The sequence below is a fragment of the Temnothorax nylanderi genome, unplaced genomic scaffold (genome assembly GCF_030848795.1).
Source record: "Temnothorax nylanderi isolate EJ_2023f unplaced genomic scaffold, tnyl_v1.0 TNYL_tig0284_pilon, whole genome shotgun sequence".
Classification (NCBI taxonomy): domain Eukaryota; kingdom Metazoa; phylum Arthropoda; class Insecta; order Hymenoptera; family Formicidae; genus Temnothorax; species Temnothorax nylanderi.
The window spans coordinates 92,900-109,686 of record NW_027249346.1 but is presented as its reverse complement, the minus strand read 5'-3'; the positions used below and the strand labels follow the sequence as shown (position 1 = coordinate 109,686).

The 16,787-nt window shown below is 38.3% G+C and overlaps 1 protein-coding gene across 16 annotated transcripts in view; it reads right to left on the bottom strand.

The window, feature by feature from the left end:
- Window positions 1–277: 277 nt before the first annotated feature.
- Window positions 278–16,787, bottom strand: part of Cno (adherens junction formation factor afadin) — a 48,814-nt gene continuing 32,304 nt past the window's right edge. For 11 of the 16 annotated variants that reach the window (XM_071719214.1, XM_071719209.1, XM_071719217.1 and 8 more), the window contains 15 exons: window positions 16,536–16,784; window positions 16,135–16,275; window positions 15,985–16,050; window positions 15,548–15,621; window positions 15,333–15,451; window positions 11,558–14,758; window positions 10,082–10,180; window positions 9,684–9,822; window positions 9,158–9,385; window positions 8,035–8,958; window positions 7,827–7,956; window positions 6,794–7,586; window positions 6,310–6,569; window positions 4,841–4,953; window positions 278–4,742 (listed from right to left, as the gene is read on the bottom strand). In XM_071719214.1, coding sequence (XP_071575315.1) covers window positions 4,469–4,742; window positions 4,841–4,953; window positions 6,310–6,569; window positions 6,794–7,586; window positions 7,827–7,956; window positions 8,035–8,958; window positions 9,158–9,385; window positions 9,684–9,822; window positions 10,082–10,180; window positions 11,558–14,758; window positions 15,333–15,451; window positions 15,548–15,621; window positions 15,985–16,050; window positions 16,135–16,275; window positions 16,536–16,784 — 6,810 coding nt within the window. In that variant the 3' untranslated portion in view covers window positions 278–4,468. The other 5 variants (XM_071719211.1, XM_071719212.1, XM_071719225.1 and 2 more) reach the window with 5 other exon arrangements.

Genomic DNA, 16,787 nt, shown 5'->3' with positions numbered 1-16,787 from the left:
AAATTATATCCTGCCCTTCGATATTTTCCGCGAAAGCGGAACACTGCAATATTTTTAAAGCAAGCGAAACACGTCGAAACCAAATATAATCACTCTTAATCTTGTGTGAATATTCAATGTATGAATATATGTCTTTTTTTAAATGATATTACGAGACTTTATTCGGCACGTCGCGTCAGTAGAAAGGAAATGCATTTTGGTGATATCAGCGCGTTCCGTCGATAGAAAAATAAATAAATAAGAAATATGAGAGACAAGGGGAAGGAGGCATCGAGCGTTGAATACAGCTGACATATATTTTCCGTCAAATATCGTATTTCGCTAATAACATTACATGATACAATAATTAAAAAATATACTGTACTTTGCGAAATTACAATCGGTACTATAAGTAAAATATAGTAATATTAATAACATCCTCGTGACGTGTTGATTCGCTCTCGGCGTTTAGTCAACCTAACGGCTGATATCATCGCTCTTCTCTTTTCATTTCTGTATGAGATTATGAAAACAGTTTTACAAAATATAGTGCAAATATATACGCTCGCTATACACAACAATAAGGGAGTTTTCGATTATCTCTTATCATTTATCTCTTTCTTTTTCTCTCTCTCTCTCTCTTTCTCTTTCTCTCCCTCTGATTTTTTTTTCATCTATTAATACATGTATGTTTGATTAACATCGAGTTTAAAATTTACCTCGACGAATACGTTTGAATGATCCTTCTTACAGCCTTTCTTCAAAAGTAATTAGTCGCTATTAATAACGTCGATCTTGACCTACGATATGGCTGATTAAAACTAAAAAGTTAAGACTACGGACGATGGAACCTCGCTCGCGCGACAATTGTACAATCAGCGTACAGCTCGAAAGCGGAAATTCGTTGTGATCACGAGCAAAATTTATCGCACGACGGTGTGTAACAAGCTGCTCAAGATTATCACTATCGTTCCCAGGTGGAGGAATGATAAAGACTGGAATATCGGATCTCGACATAAGCGCGCGAAAGAAATAAGAAAAATATATATAAAAAGAGACAGATAAATAAGACGAAAGCGCATTTATGAAGACATTCTCTATGGATGTGGAAAGCGATTACTGAAATCGCTGGAGATTAATCGCAGAGCTTTTCTCTGAAGAAAATTAAATGCTTTATTTAAGCGAACAATTTAATGCGCTAGTCACTTGTTTTTTTTTTTAAGAGATCGTCCATATAGATATTCCGTATCGCAACGCAACTCTCCGTTTCTCAAGCAGAGCTGAACAGACAAATTCGAGAATGTTACATGAGAATAGAGACGCGAATGATTTCTCTTGGAAGCGAAGATATTAGTATTGATCTGTATTAATATTGTATTGTTAGTTACGCGATGTTAGTATTGCATTCTGTGCACACACTCATTCTCATTCTCTCTCTCTCTCTCTCTCTCTCTCTCTCTCTCTCTCTCTCTCTCTCTCTCTCTCTCTCTCTCTCTCTCTCTCTCTCTCTCTCTCTCTCTCTCTCTCTCTCTCTCTCTCTCTCTCTTTCTCTCTCTATCTCTGTGTGCCGGAAAATAAGCTTTATAATACTCATGAATTTCAAAAAGAGAAACGTCGGAAACAAATTATTTTTACAAATAATACTCGAAACACACACACACACACACACACACACACACACACACACACACACACACACACACACACACACACACACACACACACACATACATACTCGGAGTTCCCGAGAATACTGTCGAAAACACGAAAGCAGCCGATAATTTTACGTTGTAAAATGTCGTAACACAGAACACAGACTTGGACGGTGAGGAATGTCACACAATTTTAACAAATATAACCGAAGCACTGAGTGGAACGTGAAATACTTCTCCAGCGTCAGTCGGACCGACCCGAGTGCCGATTCCTATCGCGCAAGATCAATCAACAAACATTCTCAACGATCGTTTGTACAGTTACTACATAAGTTGTTCCTTACATCCTAATATTGCTACACTTTGTTCTTCACGTTAGATCACTAAGCTCTCTTCTTTTTTTTTTGGAATACTGCTTCCACATCCGCGAAATACTCGAGGTGTGAAAAAATCGAATACGATTAAACTTAAAAGTTTTAGAATTACGCGAAGAAACATTTCGAGCAAATCTCGCGCCCAACGATAACAATTTGATTATCACTTAGCGTTGAGGCGCTTAACAGAGGGATTACGTAGAGTGAGGCACTTAAGATGTCGATTCTCGGCTGATCACACGCGACGCGTTGCAATTCGAGAGTTACGCGTTCTTAAAAAAATCGATATCTCTTAATTTTACAATATATTATTAATGATCATAGAAATTGCGAAATAATAATACATTATGTGACAAATAAAAATGCCGCCTATGTGCGTTGTTTATTTATCGTAAATTAAAAAAATCGCTCAATAATAAAAAAATACGTTGAAACATTTTATTGAGAACACAAATTTGTTCCAACACTCCTTGTGATTCTTCATATTCAATATAAAATAAATATTGAATTTTGCGGCAATGTGCTAAAATGTATGTTGCAATAACATTTTTATATGTATAATAAAAATATTAATTATTACAATATAAATTTTGCGAACAATCCATGATTTATTTTATATCTCTATATGTGATATCCTCAAATACATCTCAAAGTAAATATAAGCACTTAATTAACCAATTAATAAAAATAAGCAATGCTAATTAGCTCTATAAATCTGTATAAAAAATATATATATAAGTGATGATTATATTGCGATAAACATCTTAAGTGATTCACCCTGTACATTAGCAAAAGATGGCTTTTGTAAGAACAAGCTTAATAGACAAAAACAATTCTTTCTAAGTACTACTAATGAAACAAAAGAAAAACAATTCTTAATCATATTTCGAAGATTAGCAAGAACTAAATTTGGTTTCTCGCCATCTAAATTCAATAAAATATCGATAATGCATCGCGTTAAGATTTCGGTTCCCTTAGAAATTGTCAATGAAACGAATGGCGACACTTCAAAATAGGAATCTTTCATCATGGTTGCATTATCCATATCGCGTAACGCGTTTATTCTACACTCTATGCAAGTAGAGCCTCCGTTTGTATTCTAAGAGCTTTTGTCAGAGTTCTACAGAATGGTAGGGCCGTCATTCGAGTTCTATGAGGAATAGAACTCTCGTTCGAACTCTACGCAAAATAGAGCTTTAATACGAGAGCTAAACTAGTGCCGTCTATACTGCTGGGACAGGTATTATATATAAATATAAATCTTTCGTTATATTCGCACTCCTCATTTTTCTCATTTATACGCACATACGCTCCCGCTCGTGCGAACATATTCTCCCCTTCTCTTTTTTCTATTTTCCGTTCTATTTTCTATCTACCTTCGCTACTTTGTCGTACTTTGTTAAGTGCATAATGGCATAAGTGTGTAAATATAGAGTGGTACCAATTTAAATATATATATATATATATATATATATATATATATATATATATATATATCTATCAGAATCTTCCACTGCCGAGAGATAAATATAAAACTAAAGTGTACGATAATCATGCTGCCCGGCCTACCGTCTGTCTCCTCCTTATGTACACTCGCGAGCTACCCTCGCGAAACAATCCGCGCCTCTCAAAAGCTTATTTAGTACTCGCGAGCCTTTATCCTATGCCATACTAGTCTCGACAGATTATATCAGTTACTTTATAATAAGATTATGTTGGTCCGGAAGTAGTCAGGAATATTGGTACGCGTCGCGTACGAGAACGGCCGGACAGCTTCCTTTCTCGTCGCGACTAACGCAGTACGTCCGCAACGTTACGTTATTTATTGGTCCTTCTCTTCGCAGAACACACAACATTTTTGGTCAAAGAGCTATACAAAAGCTTCTATTTGTACTTCAACGCTGTGTGAAGAGTCGCCGCCGGCTAATCGGATTCATTCTGAATGCAAAGTAGCCCTCGTGTGGTATCATTAGTAATAAAATTAATTAATGCGTCGTTTGTGGAACTACAACTATGCGCGGTATACATATTTCTCTGTATGTCTCTTTCTTTATCTGAGCGGAAAACGCACGACAAAGTATCTAGGACGTTCGGGGGAAAAATAAGGCAGAAATTCGGTAATCTTAATTATTATGTATGATACGAACTCTCGGATAAAAAAGATAAATGTAAGTTGTGTAAACTTTTTTTACTTTTTGCTAACGATAGCGCCTTCAATTAAATAATTGTCATTCTTGTAAAAAATTGAGATATATATCTACAGATGTATTATTATGTTAGCAGCGAGACAATGATGTCTTTTGGCTAGATAATGTAAATGTTAAAAAGATTACCTCTTCACGTACATCGTGCTTCTTCAATTCGTAGTTCGCAATCATGACTTTTCTCCAAGCGTCCTAGATATTTCGAAAAATATTTGATCTATCTTAATTGCTAAGGCCTGTGAAAATAAGAATGCAACGTTTAGGTCCTATTGTTATTGGTGTTATTGCCGCTGGTGGTGGTGGTGTTGTTGTTATTATTGTTGTTACTATTGGAATTAAGCGGACTGCTGATGTTGTCGATCTCACGCTGGGCGCGCGAGATCTTAACTTTATCCCGCGGCGTGCCGTCCTCGCCAGTCTCCATCGCGAACATTTTCATTTTCTCCTTGAAGCTGAGCTTCTCCGGCACCGCGCCAATCTGTGAGTTCTGCTGCTGCTTCTGCTTCTCCGCTAGTCGCTTTTGCCTCGGATCCCTGGAACAACCAATTGTTTAGCATACTTGTGCCAAAGGACTTGCTTATTCAGTAGTAGCTCTTTAAATCTTAAGTGTATGTATGCAACAAAAATTTACTTATAGACTTCTTGAGCCCCGATCACACCGGGGGTGGCGCCAGTAAACGAAGTCCCGGACCCTTCTGGTGTCTTGGGAGAGGCTAATAAATTCTCCGCGTCGTTGATAAAATTCTGAAAGCACAATTGAATAATGGAATATATATCTAATATATATTTGCCAATATATATTGATATACATATAATACTGTCGACACTGTCGAACACACTGTGCAACATCAATAACAACATTTACTGAAATCGGGCATAATCTTTTGCACTTGTCTAATATAAATTAATGTACCCCGGGTTCCCCGTAAAGCGCATATGCGCGCATTTATCTATAGCATACGTAACGTTTACTATAAAAAATGCGTGCATATGCGCTTTACGGAACCCAGGGGTAAATGACTCCAAAAAGTCTCCAAATATCAATATAGCAGCACATTATGTCTTGCGTAATTTGCGTATGCAAGGACCTCGATAGGAATCTAATCCAAGACAGCTAAGATTAATAAATAATCTATTTAATATATGTACAATAAACAAAAAACTTGAAGGATGCTATAATTAATTTATTAAATAAACTAAATTAAAAAATCTTAAGTAATAAGAGTGCATCACCATTATCAATTAGTGTTGTATAAATTAAACTATTATAGTTCGTTGAATTAATGTAATTTAGCTTAATGGATAATAAATTTGACACTCAATGCAAAATGTCTAATATCTAACATATTATGATGTATGATAAGTCCCAGATTAAATTCTTATCGAAGAAATGTCGAGTTTAAATGCAAACGTATTGCAACGTATTGCAACAAGTATGTAATTTTTGGGAGCAACCAGCGTGGTATACGCGTAAAGCAACAATCATAGAGACTAGCATCAGTCATATACAACATGAAACCATGAATGTAGATCACATAGGATGAAAAATATGAATAAAACATCTAATTTTAGATACAGCGAATAATGCTCGAATGAGAGATACATGATCATTAGATGATAATTACTATAACTGACAGTTCATGCATTGTAAACATCGTAATGTAGACAGCATGATGTAGCATGATCTGTTTTAACATTTGTACCTTACTTGTTTATCTGCCATCGTAAGCATTTCGACAGGATATTCATATTTATAATAAATTTCGTATTGGCGATATAAATTAATCCCTTAAGGGGATATTAATTTCTTAATTAATTATTTAAACTACAGACCGTACATCAGAAAATAGGAACGAGATTTGTATGGTATGATCTCAAATTACTTCTCTTGAAATTAATATGAAAGATAATGTGATAATGACTAGATACTAAAATATTATAAAGGAAACGCGAAACACTCAAATTTTTTAAAACAATATCAATTATGTGAAATATGTGGCTCAATTATGCTTATCAAAATAAAGCATAGGATAAAATAGAAGTAAATTAAAGCAGGGAAATGATAAGAATTACAAAAATGGATATAAGAAAATTACTCACGTTGGGATCTTCTCTAATGGTGTCCATTGAGATTGACGGCGGGTTTGATGTTCCAGATGATACATTGCGCAGCATGGACTCGCTATTTGCATTCGAATCATGAAAAGAGACCCTTTTCATAGATGCTGGCTGTTGAGAAGTGGGAGGTAGATTAGATGTAGTCGAGCCGTTTGATCTGAGAGCACTTTGCTGAGACATAACAGCGTAGCTGGAGCCTCGTTCTGGTGGCGGGGGTGCATCATTTACGTTGTTTTGCGAAGCTACGATAAAAAAATATCTTTAATAAAATAATAAAAATACATGAGTCGAATATGTAATACATTCAATAAACACAACAAAAATATAGTGTATTTGCAAATCTTTCGTTGGTAGAAAACAAATATTTCAAGACAATTTCTCTTTAAAGAAATATGAGAATACAGAGAATCAAAGTTCAATATTTAATCCATAAAGGTTTTAAAAGCTTTATGTTTAATCTACTAACGCATAGATACGTTGGGGCCATTAATAATCAAGTTATCCAAGCGTAACATGCCGGGGTGCAGCTGACTTCGCGAATGTTGGCTCGGCTGATACGTTTGCTGCTGTAATTGTTGCTGTTCTTCCTGCTTCTTCTGGTTCTCCTCGTATTCAGCCTGCTTCCGCTTCACCTCGTCCATTCTCCGTTGTAGTTCCCTGTCTTCCACGGAGTGTGACATGCCTATGGAATAGGACTTCTGACCGGAACTGAAATGGCTAATAGGTGTGCCATAACTAGGGGTCGATACATGCTCTTCGCTCTGACTTGTTGCTGTTTGTTGTTGCGGCTGCTGGTGTTGCTGCTGATTTGGTTGCACATGCAAGCCACTATTTTCTTGACCAGGACCACTCATCCCAACATTCTGAGACACCGTTTGATTGGATAGAATATGAGCATGGCTACTGGTGACAGGTTGGTTGTTGAGGGGCTGGAGAGGCAAACCACCTCTCATAGACTGGTTGCCTGCGATCGTTCTCGATAAAATTGGTGGCTGCATAGTTCCTTGGACAGTTCTGTCTTGACTGGCCGCCATTCTCAGCAAGCCCTGAACGCGCTGCACGCTCTCGTTGTCTAAATCGTTACTCTCCTCGTCATCGTCCTGATTGGCAGTCTCCTCCGCCCTCTTCTGGAAGTCTCTCTCCAGTTGGAGAGCTCGCAGCTGCTCTTCCTGCTGCTGCGTTCGATGCGCCAGCGCGCTCAGCTCGGCGATCTGCTGATCTCGCCATTGTCGAGCGGCTTCTCTCCTACGGGCTTGTTCCTAAAGATACCAGCAATGTCAAATAAAAATGTTCTTAAAGAAAAATACAAAATAAAATTACAAATTCCAAAAAACTTGTTACTGAAATTCTTAACTGCACAATAATTACTAACAGAAAATTTCAATGTAAGAAACTAAATCTATAAATTAAAAATTATTGCTTTAAGGAGATTTATTTGCATTTATTAAAGCTACCATTTCATTTATTATTTTCCTTTACTAATTACTATTACTTATTACCTTTTCTCTTTCTTCTCGTTGCCAAGGATTTGTCGCGCTATATTGATACTGACGCGGTTGCTGCATGGCACTGATTCCTCCCGCAGGGTAATAACTACCTCGTGGTGGATCTTGCATGCTTGCGGTATACCTGCAACATTTTCTTCCATTATTTAGGATCAAATTTAATCATCAACAAGCAACTTCCAAGATGCGTTAAGATACATACCTTGTGTCGGCTTGCTTGTACAGAGGGTGCGTCGAAGTACTGGGCGGTGGTGGTGGTGGACTTTCGTTAAACTCCCCAGACGGTAAAGATGGTCTCGTTGGCGGCACTTCCGACGTCGTCACAGAGTGGCTTTCTCCGTTTTGCGCGCGATTGACGTTATCGTTTCCATACTGATCGATGCGCTGGTCCAGATTGCCGTTTGGATAATGTGGACTGTTTTGCGAGCCGGCGAAATGTCGATTCTGTTCGGCGTACGACTTCGTCTCCTGACCGCTCGAGTCTCTACCGAGTAGATTCTCATTGGGCATCGGTTGATGGCCGCGCGCGATCGCCTCGTTCTTCGGTTTGGGCATCATCGGGCCGTATTGACCTCCGATTACCGGATACCGATTAGGGTACTGATTATACGGGCCGTACTGACCATACTGCGTGCTGTTATATTGAGTGTGCTGGGCATCCGGATAATTGTAACTGGGCGCGTTTTGTCTCGCGGCGTAGCTGGAGGTCGTGCCCAGGCTCGACGTGGAACCGAGTGGTCTCGGCGTGCGTACATTCAAGGTATTCGGCATTTGTTGAGCAGGAGGAGCTGCCACTCGAGCGCCCATGTTATACATCCCCGGCGGTCTATGCTGATTAAGCAGCGGCGCGCCGCCGCGCAACTCTCGTCGACGAACTTCCTCTTGCATCTCCTGCATCTTCGCCTCCTGGCGGATAATGTCGCGCGACGATTGGGAACGCGGCGGTGGTCCTCCACTGTGTTGTTGCATCTGATTGCTGACCGCCGAGTAGCTTTGCTGCTGGCCTGGGGTGACATACGCGGACGTCGGACGGTCTCGGATGTGACCGCCGACTTCCATGGTAGATGGACGGTTCAACGAGTTCTGCGAACCCCTCAGGGAACTCTTTTGAATATGCTGAGGATTCCTGCAATATGCAACGATAAATTTAGAAAATGTTCAGAACATTTAGGAAAAATTATGAGATTATTCTAAATTGATCCATGTGCACAATGACATTTTCATTTTATGCACGTATAATCAAATGTCAAATGTAAGAAAAGAAGTGCTTAAAATAGGAAAATCTAAAATTAAAGATATATAAAAGTTGTACTGTATATCTATACCTGTCATCTGGTTGTTGTAAACTAATTTGTTGTTTCACAGTCGGGTCTTGATTTCGATAAATACTCAGATTCTGATAAAATCGCTCTGCTTCTGTGCCCTGTGCACTCGACGGTGCGTTCATGTGCGTTGCATTTGGATTCAAATTAGGCGACGATTGCTGCCTGCTGACTAAGCCAGTGGGCGGTAAAGTTCCGATTCTCATGGAATCGTGCAAATTATGGCTCGACCTAGAATACATTATTGCATACATTATTCTGATAAATATATTGTTTCTTATGATATTTTACAAGCAGAATGTACAACTTACAACTTACATACAATTATGATACTGAATATATTAACAAATAAAGAAAAAGTTGATTAAATTAATCTTTTGATTTGTCCTATAAAAGACATTTTCGAAAAATTGCGCTTAATAATTCTTGAAAATTATTTCCAGTTTGCTTAGGGGATAAGTTGTATAAAATACAAAGATATATTAAAATATGTATCGAGAGCGATCTGAATTGAGTTGAAGATATATACCTGGAACGTAAAGAAGTTGCACTGTTGATCGTCGCCATAGGAGGTGGTTGAACAGGCGGTGTAACGCTGTTACTGGAAGAAGCTCTGCTGTATCCAGGATTAAACACCTCATGCTGTTGCTTGGTCTCGGTACCCATATCTACGTAAATCCAATTTTTATGTACAAACGAGTAAACGTAGCCGTGCATACTCTTCTATCAGATACATCTTTATCCTACTTAAATCGTCTAATAAGAGGTAGATGTTCCTCTTACGTTTAATCTACCTAGTGAAACCCGATAAAGCTGCGTGATTCGATAAGAGATAGACGTTCCTCTTATGCTAATCTGTCTAGTGAAACTCGCTAAAGCTGTGTGATTCGGGCATGATATGCACACACAAAGCTCGCTCTTACTTACTATGCAATGCCGGCACAGACTTGCTGCTGTGGATTTGCTGAGGAGTGGCGTCGTGTCCAAGCCGCGACGGTAAATCTCGCTCGCTCATGCGACGAGGACCTGCGGTAGCCCAAGCGGGTACACAAAGAGACAGCTTTGAGTTAATGCATCGGTGAACACGAAGGTGCCGAGGCGCAATATTAAAATGATCACTCATGCACATACGCAAAGCACACATTTGTCGAGAACGAGAACGCTCTCTTTTGGATCATCGAAGTCTAACTTTGACACGTTGAAAGCGGTGGAAAAAGAAAATGTCATACGGCCAACTGTAAAGACACTTATGGCAATGACGAGCTACAGCGAACAAATTTGTGATATTGTGATATTGTGATATGCATTGTGATATTGTTTCAACAAAACTATGAAATAATTCTCGTTGGTTGGATGCAGTGATTGGACAAAGTATGATATGATTACTTAATGTTTAAAAGTGATATAGTTTATAATTGCAATAGAATAATAAAAAATTATTGCATTGGATTTTGCGGAAAAGGTATTATACATAGTAAATATTAAATATTTAAACATGTATTTCATGCGTGCACGTTTGCATGTGATTAATTCGTGAGTTTGATTTCATGTGATTAAGTTAATTAAATAAAAATATATATATAATTATAAAATAAAGGGTACTTATTTTGTCGCAATTACTGTGCAATATCGTAATTAAACAATCACATCGAATTACATAAAGTATTCTCTCTACGCACATAACTATGATTATGTGCACGTAATATCGCAGACGTTGTTAAATATATCACTACTGTAGGCATAGCAATGCAACAAAAGAAAGTACCTGAAAATTGTATTAATATATCATGCTTGCGTATCAGCGGAACATCGTGTTATTATGGAACAAAAGTATATCTATTAGTGTCATATTTTATAATTTGCAGGATAATACTTGCAAATCCATTTCTGAATTAAAACCAGATGATGAAATCAATTAAACATAAATGTTAATCGATGCATTTATATCAAAAACTGGCCAAATCAATTTCTTAATTCTGCTCAAGTCTTCGGATTCCCCAACTTCATTTAGGAAAAAAAATTTTAAGTTCATTATGACAAGACGGAAAACATATTGTTCTAAAAATTTTGTATTATTTTAGCTTATTATCTTAATTTTATAAAAATAATTTGATCAGTTTTTGATTTCATCGTTTTATAAACCATGCCAGAAAACAACGTAAGTATTGTAAAAAAGATGTGAAAATGATTTATGTTGAAAATCATTCGGGCACTACGGCCGCGTTATAAATAAATATAGGAGCAAACGTAATGTATGTAAACAGATATAATAAATCGTGCGACACTGATCCGTCTGCAAACGTCGATTTTCCATTCGTCTCATTCAGGCGGAATGAAAGTGCTTGAAGAAAGAAAAATTCGACTAAATGCACATTCAATGTATAACACGTGGTGGTAGCTTACGCAAGGCGGACCGGTCATCATCTTTCAGCGAGCTGATCTCGCGGAAGCTCCAACCGTCCCTCTCCGAATCGGACTTCCGTCTCGAAATGTCAAACTCGCTCTGAGATTTCCGTTCCGCTCTTAATCGTCCGATATTTTTTGTCTCGTTTTCACGCGATAATTTAAAAGAGCTATCTTTCAGCCGATCGTAGCTCTTGCGCTTTGTACGAATTCTTTTTTTCCAGTCAGATCTCTGTACTTCAGTAGTTCGATCTAAATTCGTCCATCTGTCTTTCTCGCGCGGTTCTCTCTTTGATTCCAATTCTTCAAGCGACAGATGACGATTCCATCGCGTGCCGTTCTCTAATTTTTCGCCAAAGAATTCACCAAATTTTGTTTGGTCTTCGGCAGTTTGAACTGAAGTAGAATTCATCGGATTGTCTCGCTTCCTGGAGCCTTTTTTCAATTTCAATTCTTCGAGAGAGCGATGACGTTGCCATCGCGTACTTCCCTTGGGACTCGAGATCGATCTGTTGCAGGACTTGTGAGATGAATCAAGATCTTCGCGAAGATTTTCGGAAGATCGCGATCGATCGTCAGAATCAGATAAAAATTTGCTGTTCAAGATACTTTCACAGCTTCGCGTCTTAGTGGACTTGTGAAGATCTATGGTTTTCTCAATCTCTTCTTTTCCATAAATTGCAGTACCGATCAGATTGCTTTCGCTCTTACAGAGAGGTTTAGCAATTCGCATTCGCAGGACGTTCAGTTTGTTATCACCCGATCGTGAATACGCATTCGCATGTCGCGGAAGTATCAACGAGCTCTCTAAAAAGCTGCTGTTGGAGCAATTCTTAGCGGCGGAATGAGAAATGTCTATGAATAGGCATTTGGGATGCTTTTCGCAATACTGACGAACCTGTGACCTGATATCTTCCGAGGACCGAGAACTCTTCGCAACGTTCGATAGCGACAGTACGATGGAAGAATGGGAAGGTGAATGAACGGAAGGCAGGGAAGAAGATAATGAAGAGTCAGGAGCTTTCGACATTTTCTGAAAGTTATCGGTCAACAACGATAATTTCTCTCGAGGCGTTGTTTCTGATTGATTTATCAAATTTGACTGAGGCGAATCGCTATAAGCGGATGTACCGTTATTCTCATTTATTGTGGAAACGGCAGAAGATCGCGCCAAGTCTTGCTCCGGAATAAATAAAGGCGCATCGGTATTATCCAGATTTGAGAACTGCTCGAGTTGTTCTGCGATTACTTGCTGCTGTTCGAGCGAGAGTCTGGAACTGCTATCTTTGATATTATCTTTTTCTGCTGGAAACAACTTTTCCACATCTTTTCGATTTTCCACTGTAAAAGAAGCTTGGGATTTGCTGTCATCGATTGCCATATTGTTATCTTCAGCCTCTGCAAAAGTTGCGTCTTTTTTGATACCAAGAAACACTTGATCTTTGCTACCATTACTCGATATGTTTTCAACCTTAGTCGAAGCTATGTTCTTCGTACCAACTAAACTTTGATTTTTATTTTTGAAAATATTCTTATCATGATTCTCGTCTATTGCTAGAATTGAACTTTCCTTAGCATCAGTCGTAACTTGTTCCTTTACTGGAATCCTGGCAATTGTAACTCGTCTAGCGCCGCAATGATGAAATCTACATTCCTCGATCGCGAAATCGCCATCGGTTTCAACGTCAACTAGAACGATATTGTTGCGCCTCTCAGCTGAGCAGATTCGAAAGTTCTCATCTCCTTCTTTTGTCAAGTCCGAATCTGATTTATATTCTTTCTGCGCGTGACAAGGTCTATGTAAATGTTCGTCGCTTTTATCCGGCGTTATGATATTCGGTTCCGACACAAACTGACGGGAACCGTTCAACTTGGTGGACTTGAATTTGATCAGACCGGCATCGCCAAGCTTCGAGAAATGTTTCGCTAGCGCTGCAACTCTGCCGCACCCTAAACGCACTTCTTCCGGCGACTTCCAGCATTTCTCCGTTTTGGATTCGTCACTGGACACATCGCTGTTCAGTCCGCTCAGATCGAGATGCAACTCTGGCATTATCGTGTACATCTTAGGAGTCGAGATTCCTCCCTCGGCGTCTCTATCGGCTCTGCTCGACGCACAATCATCGTTAATCGTGGAACTAGACTCATCCGCGCAATCTTCGGAATTGGAAATGTCGTCTAATTTATCGCCATATCGTTCATCGATGTTCAACGTACGTTTTGTGATATTGTCCACACCTTGAAGACGCGAAAAGTCACCCGACTTAGATTCTGTAATGCAACTTGACCCAGCTGTAGCGTCTTTGACGAACAATATTGATTTATTTGTAGGGAAGGAGCTAGAAATTGATGAAAAGTTCTGATTGCTACCCGTATCTAACTCAAAATTAGATTGTGGAACACTTAGAGTCTGTTTTCTATCGCGATCTACATTTATACGTTTCTGAGAATTTCTACGATTAAAGTTGTCGTCACAACCAGCTTTAATACAATGCTCGCATTTCTTACTCGGCTCTACTTGAACACATTCAGAGGATTCCGTGTAATTAATATCTTCAGTTTGATCGATGTAGGGTATAGCATCGAAAAAATTTTCTTCGAAAGTCAGTAACGAGTGTTTGTAATCTTTCGTAGTCCCCGCATACTCTAGCGGCGGAGTGGTGATCCTTTCGAATGGATTTAAAGTGTCCGTCGAATTACTCGACGCAGCTCCGCCTTGTTCCACGTTACTCTCTTCTTCCTCTATGATTTTATCGTCGCTCTCGTCGCTCTCGTCCTGATACAAGATGGATGATATCTCGTTGTCGCTCGTGATAGAGATTAAGGGACAGGGCATACGAGATCTCGGGAGACGCACGGGAGATACGGTGGGGGTGGAAGGACGATAGACGTGTTCTTTCTCGTCGACGACGCCGCGAAACGCGCCTCTCTGACGAAAAATGGAGAACGGATCTTGCCGCGTGGAACGGTACTCGTCGACGTTGACTCGTGGGAAACCTCGGTCAACTTGATTATAGTAAGGGAATGTCTCGACGCATTGAGACGGGATCGCACCTGGTTGAACTGAATCCTGACACGGCGCCTGCTTCGGGAAGGACAATAAGTCGCCCATCGAGTGTGACGTGGCTGGTTGACTATTGGTCGTCTCCGTCGTCTCTACCGCCGGCTCTAAGAGCTCGGATCTTGGCCGAGTCTTATATGCTGCATGAAACAAGTGGTTAGTCAAGCGTTAGTAAAGCAGGCTCTTCTCGAGCGAAGCGAAGCGAAAGGCGTTATTCTGACGGAGCGATTATTCGGATTAGAAAATGTCCGCTGGCGATAAATCTGGCCAATATTTCGTAGAAAATAGGATCTTGCTGACACGTGTGCACTTGAAGCAAGAAAGTGATAAGCTTAATCGTTTGGAAGAGTTATTTTATATATCATTAAATTAGAGTTATTTTATATATCATTAAATTAATTCAATTTGTAATAAGATTATTTTAATTGTATATTATCATAATTTCACGATAGAATTTTGTTACAATAACTTAATAATTTTTTACTGTCTCGATACAAATAAATTATTTATAATTTTACAATAGAAAAAAAATTGGACTAATATTTTGTAAGATATTATAGATCGTATGACTAAATATATTCTCTTCGCGAGCTTTAGCAATTGAAAAACTGATTACATAGAATCTAATTATAAGATCTGCATTATCTTTTTCTTGCTCCAAAGGCAAAATTAGCTCTGGAAATTATGGTATTAGTTATTAATCTTCGAACTTACCTCTTGTCATCACAGGAGAAGGTTGGGATAATAACGTTGCGAGTCCATGATATATAGCGCCCTGCTTTGCGACTTCTAATGTCACGATCGGACCGGTACGCACAAGATACTCGGCAGCCCTGCGAATCAATTTTAATGATATAGTGTTTTAAACATTGTTAAGAAATAATTTTATTAAGTTAAAATTAGATCAAAGTCTAAAAATTATATCGTACTTTTCTTGCGTAATCCCGACCAGACTTTGTCCGTCTACTTTGAGTAATTGATCGCCTGCCGTCAATCTACCATCCTGAAAACATACATAAAAATAAATTAACTTACTTAATAACATAGACTGATTTTTAAATTGTTTTTGTAAATTTAAATTCTAATTTTATAACTAAAATTTTTAAATTATATTCAATGTATAATTACTTTTTATTTCAAAGAAAAAATTTTAATTAATCATATTCAATGTTATATAACATAATTTAATTTAATTTAAAAGCGTATCATGTTGTGATTAAAACTTGTCATATTTTTAAAATGCTATCATATGCAAAATTTTATTTAATAATAATTAATATGCATTGAATATCATTACACATTTTAAACACAATTTTAATATCTACATTAAATGTAAAGTATTTTTAAATAAATGACGGTTACTTACAGCATCAGCGGCACCACCAGCAACAACGCTTTTGATGTAGATACCTAATCGGTCCTGTCCTGCGCCCTACGTGTACCAGAATTAAAATAGCATTACTTTATAATAAAATTACATTATAATAAATAAGTATATGCAGCTAAAGATACACACCTTTGCTGCAACGATGCTTAAGCCCATGCCGTTGGTACTCTTGTGCAATTTAATAACGTGTATCTCAGGGTGAGTTTGATTTTGATTAATGTGACTGATATAGCCACCAGACCTATTACTCATTGCGCTAGGACTACGCAACTGCAAAAAATTGAAAAAATTGTGTATAAAGATATGTGTGTATAAAAATATTTCTCTATAATTATTAATTAAATTCTCTATAATTAATTAATTAAATTAATTATATTAAATTAATTAATATAATTATAAATAATTATTAATTAGATCTTGGATCTTAGATCCAAGATCTAACACACATGAAGATGATAAACGCTACGATCTGCTTACTACTTAATTTTCATATTAAAAGATTTTTAAAGTTATAAGAATTTGCAGCTTACATTGTTGTGATGGTCTATCATGTAAATGGTCCAATAGCCACTACTGGTGGGTTGGGCTGCCATTCGACATAAACCATCTCGTTGCAGAGGTGCCAGAAATTCCGCCAGTCCTGGTGGAACTCCTCTTATTACTTCGCAGCTGTAACCATCCTCAGGAAGTAATAATGCTAATCCTAGAACAGGTTCCTCTTCCAGTCTTATTTCGCGGCCATCTGCACGTGCAAGTGTATCCGCGACACTCTCTGCTACCTA